General features: G+C 33.3%; 1 protein-coding gene across 1 annotated transcript in view; it reads left to right on the plus strand.

The window, feature by feature from the left end:
* LOC144442035 (filamin-A-like) overlaps positions 1–25,881 on the plus strand; it is a 50,682-nt gene that overhangs the window by 10,758 nt on the left and 14,043 nt on the right. The window contains exons 2-4 of the mRNA XM_078131307.1: positions 21,684–21,891; positions 23,037–23,316; positions 24,268–24,379. Coding sequence (XP_077987433.1) covers positions 21,684–21,891; positions 23,037–23,316; positions 24,268–24,379 — 600 coding nt within the window. The remainder of the gene's footprint in view (positions 1–21,683; positions 21,892–23,036; positions 23,317–24,267; positions 24,380–25,881) is intronic.

Raw genomic sequence — 25,881 nt, forward strand, 5'->3', positions numbered from 1 at the left:
CAGTCCTGCTTGCAAACGGAGTATGGAACTCGATTCTGACAATGTCCCTAAAAAGAGAAAGCAGAGAATCATAGTCAGAACTTAGCTGCAATAATTGTAGCGTTTGATGTGATTTTGAGGGCTTTTTCATCTGATTTTGTGCCTTTTTTCGTTCCAACGTTTAACCCGAATCAAACGCTACAATTCCTCTAATGCAAATGCAAATAGACGAGACCACATTGAAAACGTGAGCGAGGGGGTCAACGTACTACCCGTTTCAAACTGCTGCATGCCTTGCTACATTTGCCGATTTTGACGGAATTGGGGTACCTCTGAACACTTTTTTGGTCTTGAAGGCTCTATAATTAATGTTGGCGTTAGGAAATGTCCGATATTTTGCCAGGTAAGGCGTAATTTAGCAGAAAATTCCGCCCAACTTTGCGATTCAGATCTGAATCACTTCCGTCTATTTGCATTTGCATTAGAGGAATTGTAGCGTTTGATTCGGGTTAAACGTCGGAATGAAAAAATGCACAAAAACAGACGAAAAAGCCCTCAAAATCACATCAAACGTTACAATTATTGCAGCTAAGTCAGAACTAAGAATCAACTTACTCCAGCTGCAAGGACAAGCCTGTTATGTATTAGCAAGTATAATACAATATGTATACATATATAACAATATTATGTTTTGAAATGTATAGTTACAATTTTATTGTTACTGTCTGTGTAAGAATGTACACTATTGTAGAGACACAGACTTTTCCAATGAGCTCTATTAATATAAAGCTCTCAGAGCCCTTGACCTTTGACCCTAGGTATTGTACCTTTCTATTTCTGAGTTAGAATTAAATGAAAGCCAAATTGAATGTAAATGAACCTTATTGTTGAGCTGCCTTGGGTACACATACACTGAGTGAAAAGAGTGTCATGGGAGAACATCTGAGTTGCCCTATTATAAAACCACAGAGTTGAAGTATTGGAAGGCTTTACATGTTATGAGCCAGTATAAAGGTTTTGGAACCCTGTAAGAGAAGGGTAAATAGGGTAAATGTAAAATGAACTTCATTCTAAATTGTACATTAATTTTGGTGGGGCTGGTAAAATTCCTTTGGGAATGCAGTTAGATTTTACCTATATTTGATGACTGTCCTTGAAAACAAACCTGTGTGTGATTTAAGAAGAAGAAGATACATACAGTGTGTTTCTGAAAAGTCCTTGTAAGTTGTAGAATTCTAATGTATTCCAATAAAGTTTGAGAAGTGTGAGATGATTTCAAATATGATCCTTGAAACTCCATGAAAAATCTATCAAGAAAAGACAGTGTGAGCAGTTTGCCAGGTTATATTGTGAAGTATTGTTTTGTTCAAATGGAGATATAAAGATGTACACACATACACTTACCCTTACCCTTACCGTTACATAGTCCCATGCCAGTATTAAAGTTTGTTACAGTCTTTATAATGGGAAGATTACAATGTCAGAATTGAAAAATAGGGTGTAAAAAACATGTTATGTAAAAGGACTGGTGTAATATAGCTAAAATGGTGTAGGCTTGGTGTTTCACTCAAAGGACATTACATTTTTGACACAAAGATAGACACATTTCAACTTGAGATAAACAGTAGGAGAGACACAACAAACACAGCAGGATCCTTTACCCAATCACAGTGAACAGTGATAAACATTGCTATTCTTTCACAGTGCAGAAGAAACAGGCTTCTGCTGAAAACATTACCCATGGACTTGATGTTTTTAATGGCTTCAATTGTTTATTTTCCAACTGATAATCAACATACCAACTTGACTACTTCTACATCCCCACTGTGTACGGCACCTATGTAATTGTTTCTTTTGCATTAGAAGTTGTCTGAGGGTGTGTATTAATAAATGTCATGTCACGTGAGTGAAACACCAAGCCTACATCATTTTTAGCTGTAAAGTAACTCACATTTTACAACTTTGTGTTTTCTTTCCATTGTCAGTATACATGTATGTCTTTTTTTCTACTTTAGGTGAAATAAAATACTGGTGAACGATAAAAAAAATATCCATTTTCCAAATTGACATATTATACAGTTGGCCTAATTTGACATTTTTTGCCCCAAGCAGTTTTTGAAAAACAAGTAAAATGAAATTGTAATGTGACAATAGGGAAAAGGATGTGAGACTGTACTGATTGTATCCAATACGGCTTGTCATTTACTTAAAAAGCTTATCGGTACATGTGTGCTTACATTTTGACAAATTGTCGCAGTTCTGTTGATGTTTTACGTAATGAATCATAGTTTACATCATATCCAGCTAATTTATAGGGCGTGCTTGATAGTTCTACATGATACGTTTGATCTAGTCTACGCTGTATTGACCATTTAGTTTGTCCATTTCAAATATCTAGGCTATATTATAAATATCGATAAAGAGTATATTGTTCGAAACGTCCATTCGCATAATTAATTTTAGGGCCTGCCTTCACAAATCACCACTTCCAATATGCGATTTTGACTTATCGTAAGCTTCAATGAATTTATATCTTTGATCACTGCTATACCGTGACCATATTTTTACGATAGTTTATAAAATTCACATCGACAAATCAGTAGCTCTTAATCGATGAGATGTTCAGTGTGTTGGAGTACGTGCAGATGACGTTCATAAAAAACCTAATACCATTGAATTACAGTAACTATGGCATAACAGAATTATGAGTGATGTACAAGAGACAGATGGGTCATAAATAGATTGACATATTCATTAGGTGACAAGCTGACACACTACAGTCATTTTACAGGACCAAAATATATATTGTATTAATAGAAAAATAAAATTATATCAAAAGGACATCACAGGTCAGTTTACAAATAATTGTCTGTAATTTTTGCTTGAGTGATCAATATATTGATTAATTAATAAAGTGCCCCCCCCCCCCCCCTCATGAAATGTAGAACACCACTTCTGGAAATAGAGGTATTTAAATAAATATAAATAATCTTTTATGTATACTGGATAGTTCTTTAAGTATACATGTATAAACACTTATCTCCTAAGAAGTCCAGAGGCCATCCCTCATGGTTTCAGTGTTAATGCAGGAGGAAACCGGAGTACCCGTGGAAAACATGCGTTGTTCGGTAGAGTCAAACTGAAAGACACTCTTCTTACTTACAGCATGGTAAATTTAATTAAACCCTGAACTGGTTCGAACCCCAGTCACAATAGTAAGAAGCAAATGGTTTAACCACTCGGCCACCGACAACTTTTTGAATTGAATTGAATTGTTTATTCACCAGATACAATTTAACAGAAGAACATTTTTATAACTTTGGGTTCTGGAGTCTTTTCATGATTTTTTTATAATTTATTTTAAAGCATGTCTAGTCGTTAACTCTCATGTCCATGATTTATATTTTAAAAAATTGAAAAAATAATGATAAAAAACAACTTCTTTTCCCCCTTTCTCTATATTGTGAATCCCTTAAGCTTGTCTATTTGTCCATTTCATGTATAATATATAGTTTGATGTACTGCATCGATAAATTGCTAGAATAGAATTAAATTCACTGACAGTTTTATACAAGTAAAATAGCCTTTTCAGTACATGTATTGTTGAACTGAAATGCCACTGCAGTCCTAATCAAACAGATGTGAAAAAAGACAGTATTCATGTATAGTGCCCTTAGAGTACACACGGTAGAGTAGTACTATAGGTTTTTTTTTGTCCCCTTAGGGTACAGGATGGTAGAGTATTGTAGTTATTATTCTATGATACAGTGGAATGCACGCACACCCTATTAGGTTTAGATACCACAAGTTTCTTGAAATTTGGATGAATTGGTGTGATCTATGGCAAGACTTTAATTAAAAACAGGTAAAAAAAATATTCCAAATTTCTTGAAACTATTTAGAGATTTTCTGTTTTGTTTTTATGAATGAATGAATAAATGAATGAACGAATGAATGAAATATACTTCACCAGATAACAAAAATAAGCTAAACTTTCAGTGAAACATACATATGATACAAATATATATAAAATGAATACAAAAGAAATATACAATTGATAAAGAGAGACTTAATTAAATTTAATTGTGTTGATTATTAATATTATCACATATTTATTAAAAATGTAATTAAATAATGTGGACGTTTAGGTAGCAGAATAAATCTGTTTGAAAATTGTCTATTAAGTAGACCTTGCCCTGATTCAAACAAAGTGAGTCATGTTTGGGGGCTGTACAGTGTTATAATATTCAACATGTGGTCGTCTGTTGAAAAGTAATAAATTGTATGTACGGTATGCTCTGATAAATTGCACTCAAAGGTTGTAAATATACATCAAGTTACAAAATGCAATCACAGGATGTGAAGAGTTTGAGGTAGAATTTATGGACAAATGTTGATTTATTACGGTATAATAATGACTTTATTCGTCATGTAAAACATGAAATTTGGGATTTAATTCATCTGTTCGACAGCTTTTGTATTTATATTTGTATATTTAAAATTGTTAGCATATTGTCTACCCACAGAGATTAAAATATACACACCCAGTGATGTATGTCATGTCAGGTCAACTGGTAGGTTTATTTACATAAATACACTATCTGGTATATTTTGATCTATTGGCAAGGTCAAAGGTCACATTTGCATTCACCTGGTTGTCTTTATTTCTCAGAAAAGATAAACAAAGCGAAAGAACAAATATTTTATCTTTAAGGGGTCATTCAGAGGTCACATTTAGCTGTACCAGTGTTTGTTTGGTTGTTGTGTATTTCCAAAAACAGGTATCAAAGCGAAAGAACACATATGGCGACTTTCTTTTGACCAATTTTAGGACATCTTATTTTATGATTGTCATTATGTAAATGAATCACATGACCTCACCATTAACTTAAGAGAATTCTTTCCAGATGGTACGATGAACATACCTTGCAGCGTCAAACCTATATACCGAACATATTTTACTTCATTCATACACGTACATGTATATATAACCATAGTGACTATTTTATGTTTAGTTAAAACTTGAAAGTTGTCAGGATGGTGGGATTTTTGGTTTTTTGAGGGTTTTTTTTGCACTATCACCATGATTTATATGGTGTATAAGTACAATGGAATGCTTAATTAACACTGAGAATGCTTAACATTCTAAATTTATTCCATTACATTTGTAATTTTTCAAAATTTGAGAGTAATTTCTCACTTTTCCATCATGTATCATAAAAAGACATTTCCTTTTGCATATCATTTGCATGCAGGTATGCAATAATGTTGTTGTATTGCACTGCAGTGCAATACACTGGTACAAGTGCATGTAATCGCTGGTACATATGTAATAATTAATATATTCTACTCTAACAATAATCATTAATATTAAATCATCACTGAGTCCAGGTATTATAAGTGTCAAAGAGGAATTACATATCACATTTTAATAAGCAGACTAAGTGACTGTTTTGGTGACATAGTTTTAAAATGCTCAATTATTGTTGTTGACATCGCCAGGGATTACAGAGAAATGAAATTTTAACATGAAGGTGACTTCAAGACAAAAATCAAAATATAATATTATTAAAATGAGCTTTATGTAAATATGTACTTAGATATAGAATTACTTAATTATGAAGATGGATAATATTACTTTATTATTAAGCAAAAAATATGTCATGTTTTGTTATTTTATTGTTTTTTTGATGTCAACAAGTGTAAGGTAATACCTACTTACTTTCCTATGCATATTACTGGACTACAAAAAATGCTAAATTTTTATAAAAATTATGCGACTTTTATTAATATAATACCTTTAAGTTACTGGGCCCTAAAACCTCATACAAACACTGGTGACTTCACAACAGCCTTCAATATTTCAAATGAGTTAATGATAGATTGTGGCAAAATTACAATATTTTGTTTAAAATAGTGTAAAATATCACAATGACAAAATAGTATACTGTGGAAAATATATTTGTAAAATAACTGACATACTAACAATATTTTGATGAAAATAACTACAACACGATATTTTGTTTAAAATAATGGACAAAATAATATTTTGTTGAAAATATTTTTAAAAAATAACTAACAATGTTGAAAATAACTGCAACGTGACAATATCTAAAAATAACTAACAATGTTGAAAATAACCAACACAATATTTTGTTTAAAATAATTGTCAAAATAATATTTTGTTGAAAATAGTGTAAAATAACTGACAATTTATTTGTCCTCAGTGTATTTAAGTATTGCATATTTGTATTATGTCAAAAGAATATATTAATTATTAATTTAAAGCAAACTCTCTGTCCCCTGGTGTAACAGGTAGCAATAATATTATAAAGGTCAATAACATTTTACGATCACACACTATAGCAATCAATTTTTCCAATACTGTGTACAGTTGACCATACATTACAACTGCTGACATCAGACCGTGGACGAACAGAACCTGTTACAAACAGGGAGAGTAAACTGCTAAATTAGATTAATAACACTTTGCACATCATGTTGGAAATAGAGACTTGTATTATGTTCTATTATTTGATAAGAACAGTTTTATGGCCACTTTACATAGTAGTTCATGTTCACAAACAAATGTCCAGTTCCACTAGCATTTTATGTACACATGAACAGGCCATAAAACTGATCTTATCAAACCATGGTGTGATACAAGTCTCTACGGTTCCAGCATGTTGAGCCAGTAGTTATTAATCCAATTCATTTGTTTACTTCCTTGTTTGTAACAGGTTCTGTTTGTCCATGGTCTGATGTCGGCAGTTGTATTAACGACGACACTACCAATGCACCAGACGTATTTTGTTTGAATTTGTACATCATCATTTTGAAATACGAAACACCGAAATAGGTCATTTTTTGGACACTGTTTTGTGATATTAGCATGATGGTTTTTTCAGAAACTAATAGAAGAAACCTCTTTTTGTGTGATGGTAAAAAGAAACATTAACAAATAAAATTTCCTAATATAAGAGTCAGGCACATGTACATATGTACTGATTTTTCTCTGTGTCAAACATACAGAATTGGAATTCTGAATTGTGTATCCACTTTTTTTTTAAATCAAGGAGAAATAAATATCATTACATATGTACCAGAGATTACTTGCACCGGTGCACACACATACTAGTGGTATTTGCACCGCAGTGCGATACTGAAAACATTATGGCATACCTGCATGCAAATGATAGCCGTGGGGATTTTTGACTCAATAGCATCTGGGTTTTTTTTAAATTGTCAAATTGAGAATGGATGAATTTTTTGCTATTGTAAATGCAATGCACTAAAATACATTAAAGTGTCAACAAAGGTTATTTTTCCTAACCACATACCGGCTTTGTATTCATAGCACAACAGAATGCTACATACTAATTTGAAATTGAGTGTGCTGTTTGAACCAATTTTAAATTTTGACCAATTAAGTTACATGGGGTGGGGTGGGTCTGAGGCCTAACTAAAAGAATTTAGTTTTAATATGTTTTGCATAACTCAAAAACTGTAATGCACAGACACGCCATTCAAACACCCACATTATCAGATGCAACCTACCTTTTGAGACCACATCGCCAATTTCTTCTAAATCATGTTTGCTCATAATATCGAAGAAAAGAAGTATACACAAGCACTATTTTTGGGCTCATGTAATGTTACTGAACGGCAGCCATATTTGTAGCCAATTTTCTTTTAAAATAATGTCTCCATTTAGTCACATAGAAGTAAAGTATTTCAGGGGGTTTGTCTTCTATGAAGACTTGTTTATCCTACATTGAACTATTGATCTCACCCCTAATAGAATTATGGTACAAATTTTTTGCAAAACTTCCACAATATGTCATTTTAAATATTTATTAGAAGTTAGATTAATTAATTTGAAATGGAATAATTTTCAAAATTTAACTTGATCAACTATTCCTTTTCTTGTAGAGTTGTATATCTTGTCAAATTTACTGAATTTTTGAGTGAAAATCTTGGTATTCATTTAAAATACAGTAGCAGGTTTACCTAAAGTAGGTCCTTGCGTCTAATTTTAAATTCAACTTCAGCACAATATTTGAAATGTTTTAGTGCTCCAAGCTTAATTGATCTGATCCCCAAAATAGATTTCAATATCTCATTCTTTTTGTTTCGCTCGGGTAAAGTGTTTAAATGCAGTCTTTTATCAACTGAAAATTATGCAATGCATTCAAAAGAAATAAAAACTGAAAATTAAAGCTGTTGATAACCGTACCTTGGAACGACATAAGAAAAAATATCTTAACACCGAAGGCATTTAATCAAATGTATGATTTCATTTTCCTCTTATTTCATGAAAAATTTTCGTACAAAAGATAATTTTTTGGATGAAATATGTAAACCTTTGCCCAGACTATGCTAAGAATATGTTGTTTAGCTTAAAGAACTACACTTTCGATGTGAAAGGGGCAATAAACGCTTCACACAGGATGTATTTGCGTAATGAAATTTCTTCAGTAAATCAAGTGGATTGAAAACACCAGGAAATAGAATCTCCTGAACACTGCAGTGCTATTGATCAAGTGTCTTTTACCTAACAGGTGGTCTGTTACCATGGAAACCATCTGATGCACTTAACATTCTAGCGTGATAGTCTGTATATACATGTAGCTTGTCGGATTGCTAAGACACAGTATACATAAAGGTCTTTTGATGGCAGAAAAGTAATTTAGTATATTGAAAAGATTTGTTGGAACATTGTGTTGAAATCAAAGTGATAACAAAAACAGGCAACAATATGGTATTTCCTTTGACGGATTGTGTCTCATGTTTTGATGAATAATATAATATTCAATAATATTTTCATCTTTATATTACGTCAATCACTTTATTCAGAATATTGAAATCAGAATGTATACCACTTTGTTGTACACTTGAAGTTACAATTTCAATCAACGTGATTGCGGAAAATTGAGAAATTTTAGTCTAAATCAAAAGTAGAAGGTTTCAGTTTTTACTCTCATATTTATGATATTGTCTGATTTTACACAAATGTATTTAAAATTCAGTTTTGCTTTTGTGCTTTAGCAGAGCTCAGTTCCCACTAAAAATTGGTAATATTCATTATTCAATATTTATAGTTTTGTTTTTGTGTTTAGTGCTCAGTTCCCATTAAAATGTTGCTCAATAAATCAGAAAAAATCTGAATTAAATACGATAATGACAAAACCTCATCAAACCATTCCCTCTTCTTCCCCATTCCCTTCTCTAACATACATACGTACATACTCATCCACCCACACACATGTACGTACGCACACATGCATGCACACACACACACACATACACATACAAAGAGATAGATACACATACATAGATAGATAGATAGATAGATACATACATACATACATACATACATACATACATACACACACATACATACGTATGTATGTACATACATCATTCACATACATACGCACATACATATACATACATACATGCATGCATGCATGCATGCATACATACATACACACACGTACATACGTACGTATGTATGTACATACATCATACACATACATACGCATATACATACATACATACATACATACATACATACATACATAGATACATACATATATAGATACATACATACATACATACATACATACATATATAGATACATACATATATAGATACATACATACATACATACATACATACATACATAGATAGATACATACATAGATACATACATACATACATACATACATACATACATACATACATACATACATACATACATACATACATACGCACATACATACATACATACATACATACATACATACATACATACATACGCACATACATACATACATACATACATACGCACATACATACATACATACATACATACATACATACATACATACATACATACATACATACATACATACATACATACGCACATACATACATACATACATACATACATACATACGCACATACATACATACATACATACATACATACATACATACATACATACATACAGACATACATACGCACATACATACATACATACATACATACATACGCACATACATACATACATACATACATACATACATACATACATACATACATACATACATACATACATACATACATACATACGCACATACATACATACATACATACATACATACATACATACGCACATACATACATACATACATACATACATACATACATACATACATACATACATACATACATACACACACACACACACACACACACACACACACACATACATACACACACACACACACACACACACATACATACATACATACATACATACATACATACATACATAAGAACATTATCTATACAAATGTAGATACACATATCCATACAAACATTAATCTTAAGCTTCTTCCTACACATACAGAAAAACCTAAACTTTAATGTTTACTGTAACAGATTATTAAAGATATATAAAAGATAATTTGTCATAATTGACTTTTTCTTAATTTTCTATATTCGACAACTCTTTTGAAAGCAAATAATTGTATTCAAAGATTGTAATGGTTAGAATAGATAAGTAGATAATGGGGGAAATGTACTGTGTCTGATATTCTTGTCATCATTTGAAAACATGTATTATGAGACAGGAATTGAATCTGAAATGAAACCCTAATTGAATTGTTGCACAAAGGAAATAGTGCAGGTAACACGTCATATTTTGATAAGGTAGTTTTGAAAGGATGTCATTTTCTCTCTGTCTGGTCGGAAACTAAAATTTTGTTTTGTTAATTCTACTGGGATACTGAGATGTTATTTCACAATATTTTTCTTTGTTCAGCCAAGGAAAATATGAGTGACCTAAGGGGCCTTTGTCACTATGAGTTGCTAGACAAGTAATGACAACCCCTTAGGTCACCTGTATTTTCCTGCTGAATGAAGAAAAATATTGGAGAACAACAAAATTATATCAGCACCAGTAATATCAAAGAAAAATTAGGGAAATTAATGGCAACGTTGAACGTTATGATGTGTAAAACTATTAAAAAGAGACATATTTCAAATACAGCAAAACCAGTGATGTAGACACGCGTTGTTGTGAGAGATGCGCGTTGTCATGATGTTGAACGATGGGGGATATATATTCCATATTTTTTGTTCAACTTGGCTCATGCATGGTATAATGCTATATATTGATACATTTGAAGTCTTGTGTTTTCCTGTGTAAAATCTTCACCTTGTTGAATTTTGGACAGCGAGCATTGCAAGTGAAGAAAATTTTATATTTGATATTTGAAATCTTTGGTTTTTCCATGTTGTGATTGTCACTCTTTGAATATTATGCAGTACCTTAAAAAGTCATAAAAGTCATTCCATTGCCATGGTAATGCCAACATTTTCAAGTCATTTCAACTAAATTTTTGTTCCTGAAGTTTATATAAATATTGTTTCTTCGAAAAATTAAAAATGAAATATCGTGATAATGCGGGTTTCTACAGTTTGCATCAGGTTTCATTATTTATATATGAATGAAGCTAGCCGAGTACATTACAGAATTCTCGACAATAAATACTGAAAATGGGTATTTATCACAAACCATTCATAATTTGTATCTAAAGAATACCTTATGTTAATATTAAAAAGCTACCTGTAGTAATAATGTGCATGTCAGTGGTGCTTCTAAAGTTAGTATTTGGGTGTGTTACTGAAAAACAAGGTATTTTAAGCTTATAATTTCATGTCACCCTTGAATTTTAGATATTTATGTCCACTCCTGGATAACGTTTATAAGCGTATGAGTCATGATAAAGATAGCCTAAAATAGACCTGAGATGACACGACCAGCAAAAAATCACAAGTACCAGGTACTCATTCCAGTCTCATTATTATTCGTGAGTACAATAGGAGCTAAAAATAAAGTATGGAGGAAATGCAAATTTTGCATTTTGCATGTGAAATTATTGAAATCAAAAGTTAAATTTTTTTGATACTCGAAAATATATTTTTCATGGTCCAAAACTCATGCAATGTATTTATTACAAAATGAAATTTTTTTTCACAGAATCAAAACATTTTTTGGAAACGAAACGAAACGAAACAAAACAAAACAAAACTGAAAAGTTCACTGTTGTGTCAGCCATAACTGTCAGCACTATCAGTATTGTCTTAGTACCTGTCAATAATAAAATTTTGTTTCATACAAGAGGGTCTCAAAAGAACAAAAAATTTGAGTCATTCTCACGCATGACTATTGAAATGTATGTATAACGTGTGGAGTGATAGTCAGTATGTCGTGATAGTCAGTGTGTCAACCAAGGAATTGAATGTTCGTTATTTTTATGACGCATTTAGGCGGTAAAGTCTATTTCAGATAATGAAAAATGGTGCGCAGTGATAATCACGACTGCCTCGCTTGAGACACATGAAATGAGATGGAATGATATCTGCTGGGAATTCAATTACATGCAATCTATCCCAGTAGAGCTTCATTGATGGAAAAAGTATTTCTGTTTGGCAAATATCGTCAGGGATGTGCTCACCACAAACAAGATAACACAACAACAAGGCAAAAGAATTCTAGTTAGGATCCTATAGGATTGACTTAAGTTCTGAAAATGTTGAAATTTAAGAAATGTTGAACTCGGCAAACAGATTTGTGATACAGAAATCCTTGCCACCCAGTTAATGTTGAAATGTCGTGCATTTGAAAGTGTTTGACAAATATGTACAAAGGGGTAAAGTGACATTTTGGAGCTTGAATGACGTAAACACAGAAGTGTTTAAATTTGCCACATCACAATGTGAGACATCTTTTAAAATGAATGGTATGATTATTTAAAGGGCGTAAACTGAGTTTATACATTTTAAGGGTTGCATTTGCTGCAAGTTACAAGGTATTGATATCCCCTTAGGGAAATGAAAAGCTTCATGTAAAATAAATTTGAACTATTATTTCATAAGAAATCAAGTCAAATTTCTGTATGTGTTTATACACTTCTGTACATGTACATTGTGTAGTTGGATTCTAAAGTGATTTTATGATCTGATTATCAGATTAGATTCGAAAAACATGCATATTCTCAGTTTTGAAGCTTATTAATGCATGTTTTATCGTCTTTAGCACACAGTGTTGGCTCAGACTTGTTTCTAAAAAAAAGATCCTGTATTTTATGTAATTAAAGTATTTGTTACTTGCTTTTAGTAAAAAAAATTGTTCAAACAGAAACAATTTTGATGAATTGTATAGTTTGAAATTCAGGTTGCATATGTAACAAAAAGTAGCCCAATTGGTTCTCATAAACTTGGATGGTTATAGAGTTCAATGTTTGTATACGGCAGACATTCTTAACTACATGTATTGCATGTAGTAGCTTCTATAGTCTAGAAACTGTATGTATAACTTAAGGGCTCATTTTCTATCATCTCTCTCCACCATATATTCAAATGGATTTCTCTAGCACAGTTTTCTGTTCTTACGACCGACAGCAGTAGTTTAATACTACTAGAGTGTGGATATAAACATGGTGACATTATCACATCGCCATGTGACTTACTTAGTTACCATCTGACTGAAGGTGGAGTTCCCTCCATAATCAAACACGGGTCGTTACTAATTGAATATTAACGAGCAACTGCATGAATGAAGTAACCAGTTACAACCCACCTGTCAGTGTGTGATGGATTACAACTGATATGCACTGTTCACCCTTTTCCCCAGTAAGAGATGTTGTCATATTTTTGGTAGATTATGGCCATTTGAATATTAAACTGAAGAGAGCAATCGTAGAAAACCATGCCCACCATGTACAGTTTCTAGACTTATATAGCTACTACTAATATTACTGCTACTAAATATAGAGAATGAGGGATGGTAGAATTTTGAAAACTGACAGCAGTACTTGTATTTCTTTGTGTATTTGTAATTACACATTCCTGAAATTCCACCTATTGCTCAGCCAGGCTAGATAGACCCTGCATGATTACTACTATTCCAATAACTGTCTCTATGTGTAAATGTTAAGATCAAATTTGAACTTTTTAAGGGAATTCCAGCTGTCGCTCAGCTTGGCTAGCTAGACCCTGTATAATTACTACCACATTGAAATAACTATGTTAAGATCAAATTTGAACTTTTAAAGTGAAATTCCACCTGTTGCGCAGCTGGGCTAGATAGACCCTGTATGATTACTACTACCTATTGAAATAACTGTGTGTAAATGCGTTAAGATTAAATTTGAACTTTTAAGTGAAATTCCACTTGTTGCTCAGCTGGGCTAGATAGACCCTATATGATTACTACCTATTGAAATAACTGTGTGTATGTATAAATGTGTTGAGATTAATTTTGAACTCGTTAGCGATAAAGAACTAAATTGATTATTTGGTAGTTCCAGTGTACATGTAGTACTAAAATTTAGAGTACGTGTACCTATCGGCCTGAACTCCAGTTGTGTTGGCATTTGCTCTGACTATTCCACTACCAAGCCTAGGATTTTGCTATAACAGTCATATTTTGAAACCTAAAAATAGATTATGGTTTCCCGCAGCAATGTAAAATACAGTCATCATGTTTACATCATACAGCTCAACCCTCTCAGTAAGCGCTAAGACCTAATAAAACAAATTGTGTGGTTCCAATTACACTCAATTTTAGAATAGGTGGGGTAGGTAGATTTTGTATTTTACTATTTACATATTTTTTTCATGTGTGAGTGTCGAGTTCAGGTTTTCCATTGTTATCCAAATGGTCTCCTGTGTTGTTTATTTCTTCCTATCAGATTTATGGCCATTACAGATTCGAAGAACAGTTTTATTTTGTCTTTTTTAAGTTGATGTCAGTTTCCGCATTTCTCGTGATACATTTTTTTTAAAAGTTTAGGGTCAGCAGCGAAAAGCTAGGTGGGGTCGGGTAACCGAAACCAAACAATTATTTTCTTTAGGCCTGGGAATGGGAGGAAGAAAAGCAGCAGTGAAACCCTCACATAATTAGATTCTAGGCTATGTACCTATAGGTTTAAAAAAAAAACATTTCAACATATATATTCTCACTATTTACCAATATTGACGTGTAGAATGTATAATAATCACCATTAGTTTGCATGACCTACCTGCATTTCGTTCCCATGGCAACCTTTTATCCCTGCCACAATTATACTTCACATAGTGGCTAGGTTTAGTGTTATAGGCAGGGCAGAAAATCCAATCGTCTTATTTATATGGATCAACAACTTTTTCTTTTGATCATGAGTATATCTACTGAAAAGACGTTCACATGAAATGAACTACTTTCTTGAAATTACTTCAAGGAAAATGGTGTCACGAATGGTGTCACTTTATGTATTGGAAATGGTCGGTTTAGAAAAGTAAACGTGAACGCCTCCAGAGTTGAATGGAATGTTAAAACCATGTGTACAATTTGACCCAATGAAAGGAAATAGCCTTTACTTTTGCACTTTTAGTCGAAGTAAACACCCATTATGTGCTTCAACAAACACTCTCAGTTTGTAAAGTTACACCCATACAAGTTTATTCAGAGTGTACAAAGTACTTTAGTTAGACTTTACCACACTTGTTGGAATTATAGCTTGCTGTAAATATATATGGGTCAAACCTGGCACAGAAACAAATATCAAATATCGAGAGGTGATCTTCATTGGTATGTGAAAACTTAACTGCATTATTCTACCGAACTCCCTTTCAAGTGTTTCCCTGTGTTCTTTAGAGAAGGTTAACCATAGACCCCTGTCTATGGTTAAACAACGTGCTAAACCCATGACCATCCAGTTTTCAAAATTGTAAAAACTCAAACATTTTCAGACATTTTTTTACACTCACAATTCATAGTCAGTTTTACATGAGTCCAGGGGTCAAAGGTCATCTCCGTTTTCAGTTTCAGATTCTTTTATTTTCAAATCGTAATGTGAAATATTTCAAGATAACATCAATATTCAAATAGTGCAAGCTCAGTCGCTTGATACATACATGCATCTTTTTCATGAAAGTTTTAACAGCGAACTCAATTTTGTTGTTCAAGCGTCCACCCTCAATCATCAAAAGTGACATTTCTAGATGTGTAATGTTTAAGCGTAACCAACCATATCAACTTTCAGGCTAGAGTTGTTAATGCAGTCGTTTGATACATACACACATCTTCTTCATTATTAAAGGTACAACCTGTTGATTTTATTTGGTGCCTATGCACCATAGTTGGATTGATTCTAGTTTTATCAGCGAACTCAATTTTATTGTTCAAGCGTCCACCCCCAGTCATAAAAAATGACATTTCCAGATGTGTAATGTTTAAGCATAAACAACCATATAATTCAGCATTATCGACTTTCAGGCTTGCGTGATTACTAGTTGCGTGATATCAGAAGGTTAATACTACTTGTAATCTTTGAGTTTACTCTATGTTAATTATTAACCAGACAGGATCTAGGAGCTAAATATAATTTTGACTTGTAGGTACTGATTACTTTTTGATAATATTTGTATTGGACAATCTATATTTTAATAGACATTGGTTGGCAGGGGTGAACAAATCATTTTGTGAACTGTGGGTCCCCGGACCAGTGCCTTAAAAAATCCAGTGGTCCTACAGAAAGAATTAGTGGTCCCAGGTCCCACTAATGTGAAACATTAAGTCTTATCTATGAATCTGTATATTCAGACGACTTTTTAACATAGTTATTAACAATAAGGTACTGTTACAACGGACCAGACAGACAAGATAAAATTTGTGTGGTCTGCCCAAAAAAATCGCTAGTCCCGGACCCAGGACCAGTGGATTTGTTCACCCCTGGTTGGTTTTCAGCTTAATTTTACTTCTGTGTATATTTTTACCATGTCTGATTTGAAATTTGTATTTGTTCATCTATTTTAAGTCTTATGGTTTTTGTTAATTGATATCACAAATTTTACTCTGTAAACCTACCTCTTTGTTGAAATAAGGTGTACAGTTAAGTTAATTCTTGGCTTGTGTTGGCCCATTTATAGGGGTTGTTTGGCAAGTTTTAGATAGTTTTGCCTGATTTTGGGTTATTTCAATATGTGGTCATTTGGCAAGTTTTAGATAAATTTGCCCAATTTGGGTTATTTCAATATGTGGTCGATTGGCAAGTTTTAGGTATATTTGCCTGATTTTGGGTTATTTCAACATATGGCAATAACCATCAAGTAAATGAATACATGTAAATGGTTACAATTAGATGAATGCAAATGTTTCAATTTCATCGTTCTAATCAGTAAGAGTTTCAACCCAATGATGCAATTCAATCTGCTGAGCGATATAAATGAGTACCGGGTAGGACATTCTCGATGTTTGACAGAGTTTAATCCGGCATCATATATTTGACTAAATTCAGTTGTAAGACTCGTAGCACAGATGGAATGAAATATTGGTGACTAATATATTGTTTACATAATCCATAGATAGAGGATGACTTTGCAACCTTTGTACCTCATAATATGGGTGGGTATACCAGGAGATAAAAAGACCTGGTAGGCAATATAGGTGAAGAGTTCATCGGTTTCCAGACACCAAGGAATGGAATGCTTTGTCCCAGAATGTATAACATCTGCTGGTCCCCAGGGGATATCATCAACATCTGTGCCATCACACAGACAGGAAAAATTATATCTGGTGAATAAATAATAAAATGCCCATTTAATGATTGAAAGTGACTTTAAACCTTAGAACGCCATGTGTGTACAAATGCAGACAGTCCCTTCTGGGTTACCATAATAATAATATACATATATATGCAGACAAGTTTACTCATTTGCATAAGCCCAATTTTCACCTCTTCAACTCATATTTGGGTAAATTAACATTCATTTGACAATATATATTGAATGGGTGGATAAGGAAAAGGATTGATTGTATGTTTTATTATTCCTTTCAAGTTAAAGTTGATCATTGTAGAGTGGGTTTTGTTTAGCATAATTCAATGACAGCCCATTGTCTGTCATAAATTATTACAGCCATATAACTATTAATTATCCAAGGTCTGATGGTAGGCAGTTTATATCCATAATTGTGTTAATCATTCAAGGTCTAGATATTACACAGTTCACAACCATGGTGTTAATTATTCGAGGGTCTTGGTGGTAGACAGTTTATATATGTAAGTGTATTAACTGTTCAGGGTCTTGATAGAGTTTGTAATCACAGTGTTCTAATTGTGTTAATCAGTCAAGGTCTTGATATTACACAGTTCACAACCATGGTATTAAACAGTCAAGGTCTAGATATTGAACAGTTCACAATCATGGTATTAATCAGTCAAGGTCTAGATTTCGCACAGTTCACAACAAGGTGTTACTCATTCAAGGTCTAGATATTACACAGTTTACAACCATGGTATTAATCAGTCAAGGTCTAGATATTGCACAGTTCACAACCATGGTATTAATCAGTCAAGGTCTAGATATTACACAGTTCACAACCATGGTATTAATCAGTCAAGGTCTAGATATTACACAGTTCACAACCATGGTATTAATCAGTCAAGGTCTAGATATTACACAGTTCACAACCATGGTGTTAATCATTCAGTAGACAGTTAATATCCATAATTGCTGTTAATCATTTAAAGTTTAGATGTTAGACCATTATCACCATGGTGTAATTGTATAAATTATTGATAGTTTATGATGTCACAGTGGAGGTCATAGTTCAACAGGTTGTTGGTACTCTTAAACATGCTAGGGGACTATAAAATTTAGCAGCACAGCATTGTACTGGGTGTTTCCCCACATAACCAGGTCGAGAGAGCATCTATAACTACAGCACTTCAATGTGGAATTTACTGAATGTGGTGGTTTGACCAATCAATAAAAATATCTACTAAAACATGTCAGTGCTTATCAATATCAGTAAAATATGGCAGCCATAATACATCAAAGTACCAAAGTCCTACTCTTGTGTTTCTCCCTAAAAACTTTCAAGTACCTCTACAAAAGGTAACAATTTTGTCTCAAAGTCGTACCTAATGTGTCTCCCTAAAAATTCAAGAATGCCTGCAAAAAAATTACAATAATTCTAGTACATCTGCAAAAAAAATAACATTTTTGTCTCAAAGTCGTACCTTAGGTGTCTCCCTAAAAATTCAAGAATGCCTGCAAAAAAAATTATAAAAATTTTATCATGTCAGCAAAAAAGTTATAAAAATTCCAGCATGTCTGCAAAAAAGTAACAATTTTGTCTCAAAGTCGAACCCCCATGTGTGTACCTAAAAATTCAAGCAAGTCTGCAAAAATTATTGCAAAAATTCTGTCACGTCTGCAAAAAAGTTATTAAATTCCAGAACGTCTGCAAAAAAGTAACAATTTTGTCTCAAAGTCTATGTCTTTCCGTAAAATTTTAGTATATGTGCAAAAAAGTGAACAATTTTGTGTCAAAGTTTCAATCTTTCCTAGATACTAGTAAGGCTGTGAAGGAAAGATGACTTTTTTGTTTGAACTGTGAATTCAACATTATGGAGTCCTGTCATATATATGCAGTCTGCCACATGAATTAATTCATAGTATTTATTACTCAGACACCTGTGTTTTTTCTTTACTTTCATTTCAGTTTTTTTGGATTTTACTTTGTCAACCGTACGAGAAACAGTTTGGATTATTTTTCTCTCACTAAATCCAAAATGAATGGTTTCCAATTCAGTTTTATAGACAAATTGAAAAATAAGTTGACTGTGGAATGGAGTAATTTTTTCTTACAGTGTATATTTAGATAATATATTTAACCTTACCAAGATTTTCTTGTGACACAATAGTCTTTATTGACATTTTAAACCTAGCAACAGACGCCATAGAAACACATACAAAGAATCTGTCATTGATAAAAAGAATCAAGAAGTCGAACGTCAAGGATCAAAGGTCACACATTTATGCATAAATAATTTTGACACAATAGTTTTTGACATTTCGAACCTGGGAACATACACCATAGAACACATACAAAGAATCTATTATTGATAAATAAATTCAAGAAGTCAAGGATCAAAGGTCACCCCTTTATGCACAAATAAAATGAATTTTCTGTGAGAACCATCAAAGTGGACTTTTCAGTGATCATTAGTAAACTCTCACCACAACAATATGGTGTATAAAATGTCATTCTCGCCATAAAGTTGTCAATTCTATATTATGCATAAACTATTTAAACTGGTTTGATCTGGACCATAGATTTGTACCAACTAACACAACTAACTCCTCCCTCAGAGCTACCTCAGTGGTAGCATAGAGGTTGCAATGTGAATGCTTTAATCCTATGCACTTATAAAGGCTGCAGTGGATTGTATGTGCCCCAGGGAGTTGAGGAAGTATAAAGGGCCTTTGTGCCGATATAGATCCGAGCCAGGGGTAATAATTGTAAAGTGCTTTGAGCACAGAGTGGGAAAGCACTATATTAAAAATAACATCATTATTATTATTATTATTATTACGCTCCTCCTGCCCACTTCTCCTCATACAAACGATTTATTTTTTTACTGTTTCACCTCTGAAAATTTGACAATAGAAATGTTGACAGTGTTCTTTCAAGTGTTATGTCAAGTTAAGTTATAAGCTATTAATAACCATTCAAACCTGTGTACAAAATACTGCTGTATACATGCATATCACTGATCTGAGTTGATAAACATATGTATTTGACGTTTATGATAACTTGTGATATCGTGCCATAAATGTTGACATGTTACCAAATTGCAGACGTGACGGTTGTCAGCCACTTAGAGTGGATATTGAAACTGTACAAATTCAAATGACATAAAAGTTGATAAACGAACAGAACCGTTCCACCCAAGCTCTTGAGTGTTGCCAAGATATTGATACAGGATACATGAATAGATGTGATTGATATGATGTTATGTGTGTGTGTTTGTTTGTTTGTGTGCGTGTGTGTGTTTGTGTGTGCGTGTGTGTGTGTGTGTGTGTGTGTGTGTGTGTGTATGTATGTATGTATGTATGTATGTATGTGAGTGTGTGTGTCTGTGTTTGTGCACTTCTGCATAGCCTCTCCCCCCCCCCCCCCAAAAAAAAAGAAGAGAATTGTTTCTGGTCACATCACTTATGTACCTCCACATTGGTCTGTTTTTTGTGTGTTTGTCCAGTCCATGCAGTCTGCAGAGCCATGGGAAAACACAAAAATAACTCTCCCTACTTCAGTGAAGACAACTGTAGAGCCAATCTGAACAAGCAAATGACATCTGCCCCCACATACACACTTGCTCTAAAGTACTAAAGAAATCACCATCTAAGTACTGACTAGATATAAATTAACCAATCCTAACAAATTAAATTCTAGTGAGTAGACAAAAAAAAATGAGGATATTTTCCTGTATGTGTGGAAAAGTTTTTGAAAAAATCAATGGGGAAGAATAGCTAAAAACAAGAGCATCTTGACTTATTGTCTTATGAGGGCGCACTTCTATATACCACTTCCTGGTCTATGAATAGTAACATCATTAATTTAGCCATTGAATGACTCACAAGTTTATTTACATCTTTTCAGACAATTTTTCCTTCTTCAACTTATTTACCATCAACCCAATAATGTTTACTGATTTGGAAAAATTTATACTGTACTTGCCATCAGAAAATAACTTCAAATAATTAAATTATTATGTTAAAATGTAGATGCTGGTATTATATACAACAGGTTTTACTGTCATGTATAATGATGTTACATTTTTGTTATATTTTTTTTGCAGGAAATGAAGATGTCGTTGGGGGTAACATGAAACTAATTCTAGGACTGATATGGAGGTTAATTTTAAAGTACCAAATATCGACAAGTTCTGGATCACAGACAGTCAAAGTACCACCAAAGAAACTTATGATGATTTGGATCAGAGCTGTCTTACCTGAGCTTACTATTAAAAATTTCTCCTCAGATTGGAATGATGGCGTTGCACTCAGGTAAGCCTGGTGGTTTGATATCTTTGCAGTTTATACACAACTAACAGGGCTCAAAGTTTATGAAAAGTAAATAATGCAATACTAATGGCGCACATTGTGTGAGGCTGTGCAGCCGTCTACGTGAATAATTTTCATCATGAAAGAAATGCTCTGTTCTTGAACAAATGTCGCCACCACCATGACTGTAGATGATGTGAACAGTCCAGACACTTGCTTATTCTTGCCAGAGAGGGCACTGTTCTGCAAGATATTAAGGGCGGATGTAAATAAAAAAAATGTTATTTTGATGTTGGAGCTGAAAATTTGGGTCGGTCAGGTAAGGCCAAATAAAAAAGTTGTCTGGTTCCGGTTACCCTAAACTTTATTTTACATATTTGAGAAAAATAATAATAAAATCAAGAAAATCATGAAGTCTCGCAAAAAAGTGTGGGTTGGAAACTGACATCAACCTAAAAAGTCAATATAAAACTGTTCTTCCAATCTGTAATGGCTGTATATCTGATAGGAAGAAATAAACAACACAGAGACCATTTGGAAAACTATGGAAAACCTGAACTAGACACTCACACATGAACAAATATATAATAAAATCTACCTACCCCACCTATTTTAAAATTGAATGTAATCAGACCCATACAATTTTTTTTACGCCTAATGAGAAACGGGAAAAATATAGATAATCTGACCGACCCGAGTTTAAGCTTCCAACCCTAATAAACTTTTTTAATTAAACATTTAAAACAAAAAGATAAGAAACTCTTTGTCTTTTTGACCTTCATGTACGTCTGTTTTCTTTCTCCAGTGATGTCTGTACATATTTCATCAAACTATCACAGAAGGGATATTCTGACTGACATTTTGTTTGTTTTTGGGTCGAAGCAATATCTTTCAAAAATCAAAAAAATTTAAAAATTAAAAAAATTAAATTAAATAACTCCCGCCATACCTACCCTATTTTCTGAGGCAGTGTTTTCAGAAACACACAATTTTTTTTCACTGTATAAATATATTATTATATGCTGAACTAACTGGAAATGTTTTCATAATTCATGATGTTAAAAATTCTACATTTTGTGATAATTTTTGTCACTCTCATCTCTTTTTTATCCCATTCTTTTTTCGTCCGTTCGTTTCCCAAATTACAGTGCTTTACTTGACTACTGTCAACCCGGACTTTTCCCCAACTGGAGAACTCTGGACAGATCAAACAAACTAGAAAACTGTAGTGAGGCAATGAAAACCGCCAAAGAAAAATTTGACATACCGCTTGTGTTGTCGCCAGAGGATATGAGCAGTGACATCATGGATGAACTTAGTGGAATGACCTATCTATCATATTATTTGAAACGTGAAGGTCCTGGTTGGTATGCAACTCTTAACTGGGTGAGACGAAAAGTACCAGAATTGAACGTACAGAATTTCCAGGTGAGAATCAAGATGCAGGCAAATCTAAGACAGAGACTTATCTGTCAATCTCGATTATACTAAGGGTTCTTTCCCCCCCCCCACTAAACCCTGAAAATGGACCCCCTAGCTTGATGTACTATTTATCCTCTATAAAGTCACTTTACTGTTCAGCTATACAATCCCAACAACTACTAAAAGAATGCCTGTTCCGCTGATTTGATCCACGACTGAAAAAAGTTATGAAAATGTCAACATTAAAGTGTCCCAAGCTGAATTTACAAGCGTTTTACTGAAATGTAAATACTCACATAAAACCTGGATTCAACTATGTTTGTAAATGTTAATGTCATTGCAAGCCTTTTTTTTGTCTTCTGACATTGCTAGATATTAAAGGCCAGGGTTTCAATCCCAGGTTTTCACATTAGTGTTATCGTATCAGTGAAGCCATGAGGATTACATAGGAATATTCTTTTGTTCTGGACCAACTTTTTCTGTAACTTTGTCAGACAACTGTTTTGCTCACCTAATGTACAATCATTTTTTTAAAGTGGGCCGTTAAAGTTGACTGCATAATAGGGATGCCCTTAACATGTTTTTATATGTATAAAAATGATGTCATCAGGCTATTTATAATTTATATCAGATTGAGTTCGGTCAATAGCAAATGATAGTTAAGTATGCTTCAGTAAGTAAAAAAACTAAATAACTTTTGAATATGCAGCAAAAATTACATCCCCCCCCCAAAAAAAAAGAAGAATGAAATTACATCCTTCCCCAAAAATTTACACCTCCCCCCCAAAAAAATTACACCCCCCAAAAAAAATTACATCTCCCCCACCCCCAAGCAAATTATATTCCCCCCCCCCCCACAATTTTTTTTTTATAAACTCAGCTTATGCCCCTTAACATATTTTTGTGTACCTGTACCTATACAGAGTTTATATTTGTGTTTTCAATGTTTGCTTGCAGTCTGACTGGAATGATGGTGTAACGCTATGTGCTTTGGGTCATGCATGTGGTGAGGTGTGTCCAGAATGGCCAAGTCTTGAGAGAAGCAATCAGCTTGAAAACTGTGAAAAAGGTGGGTTTTATCAAAAGAAACCAAGAAAAGCAAGCAGACTGAAGCAAAGCAGAACTAAATCCTGTAATGTGGCAAAATGTCACTCACGACCATCGGAGCAAAACATACTTCCTCATGAAGTCTCCCCGACAATACACCATACAGAGTTGATATTTCAACTAAAAATACAAAGTAATCCACAAAGAAGACTAGAATAAATCCTAAAACATGAAGTTCACACAAACGCTTACCTAATTCTTGCAGACAGACAAATTTTCCTTCCAGGTATATACATGCCAACACAAATAGTGATTGAGTAACTGATTCTTGCATATATTACGCAAATACATGTACTTGCATACATTAAGCAAATTACTGCATAAATTATGCAAAACATGTCATACATTATGCTAATTCAAAGGAACAAACTTAAATACCCCAAAGAAAACAAACAAACCAAAGCATGACTAAAAATGTTCTGAATGCAGAATATTTATCTAAAGCAGAAGTGACAATATGTTGACGATGTGCCTTTGAGGCAAATTTCCTGCCCCGTACCATTTAAATTTTACCCTTATCAGTCAGGCAATAGTCAAAAAATGCACACACATTGACAGGTATTCTAAGACATCGACAGGTGTCTTTCTAGTACAGCTGAGTTGCTGTCTTTCCATCAAAGATATTTTTACCAAATACAGACACGGGATAAACAAACTGCTGTAAGGTAATAATCTTTTAGCATACTGTTATATTAGTATGCTGTTGAATATCTTGGGTCATTTTCTCTCAAGTTTGCAACAGGTAAGATTGTATCATGAGGAAGTAGAACTCAGAACTGTAATAACGTTTTCAAATGTGGAACTGTATTGTAGACCGTGTCTGTATTTGGTAAAGATGTTGGCCATTTCATATGGTATAGAATTCCATACTGTAACACCTTATTTCACATTTGAAGACCATGTCTGTATTTGGTGAAGACATCGGCCATTTCATATGGTATAGAATTCCATACTGTAACACCTTATTTCACATTTAAAAACCATGTCTGTATTTGGTGAAGACATCGGCCATTTCATATGGTATAAAATTCCATACTGTAATAACATATTTCACATTTGAAGACCATGTCTGTATTTGGTGAAGACATCGGCCATTTCATATAGTGTCCTGTAGACTTTAGTAACTGCAATAGTATATTTTCATATTTGAAAATGAACCATGTCAGTACTTGGGGAAGACGTCAGTCGTTTCATATGGTGTAGAATTCCGTAATGTTTTAACATATTTCATATGTTGAACTGTAGACTGTCTGTAATTTAATGAAGACATAGGTTATTTTGTTTGGTTTTTAGCATTGTAAGTATCATTATATAGTGAACCACAGAAACAAATTGTATAACAGTTTGCATTAATTTTGTATAAAAGTAAATAGAAAGTCTGATCAGTGACTTATATCAGGGTGTGACTCCTTTCTGTCAAAAATGCAGAGTCCTAGCTTGTTCAGTTGTTTCTATATAAAGGGG

This window comes from Glandiceps talaboti, chromosome 11 (assembly GCF_964340395.1).
Source record: "Glandiceps talaboti chromosome 11, keGlaTala1.1, whole genome shotgun sequence".
Classification (NCBI taxonomy): domain Eukaryota; kingdom Metazoa; phylum Hemichordata; class Enteropneusta; family Spengelidae; genus Glandiceps; species Glandiceps talaboti.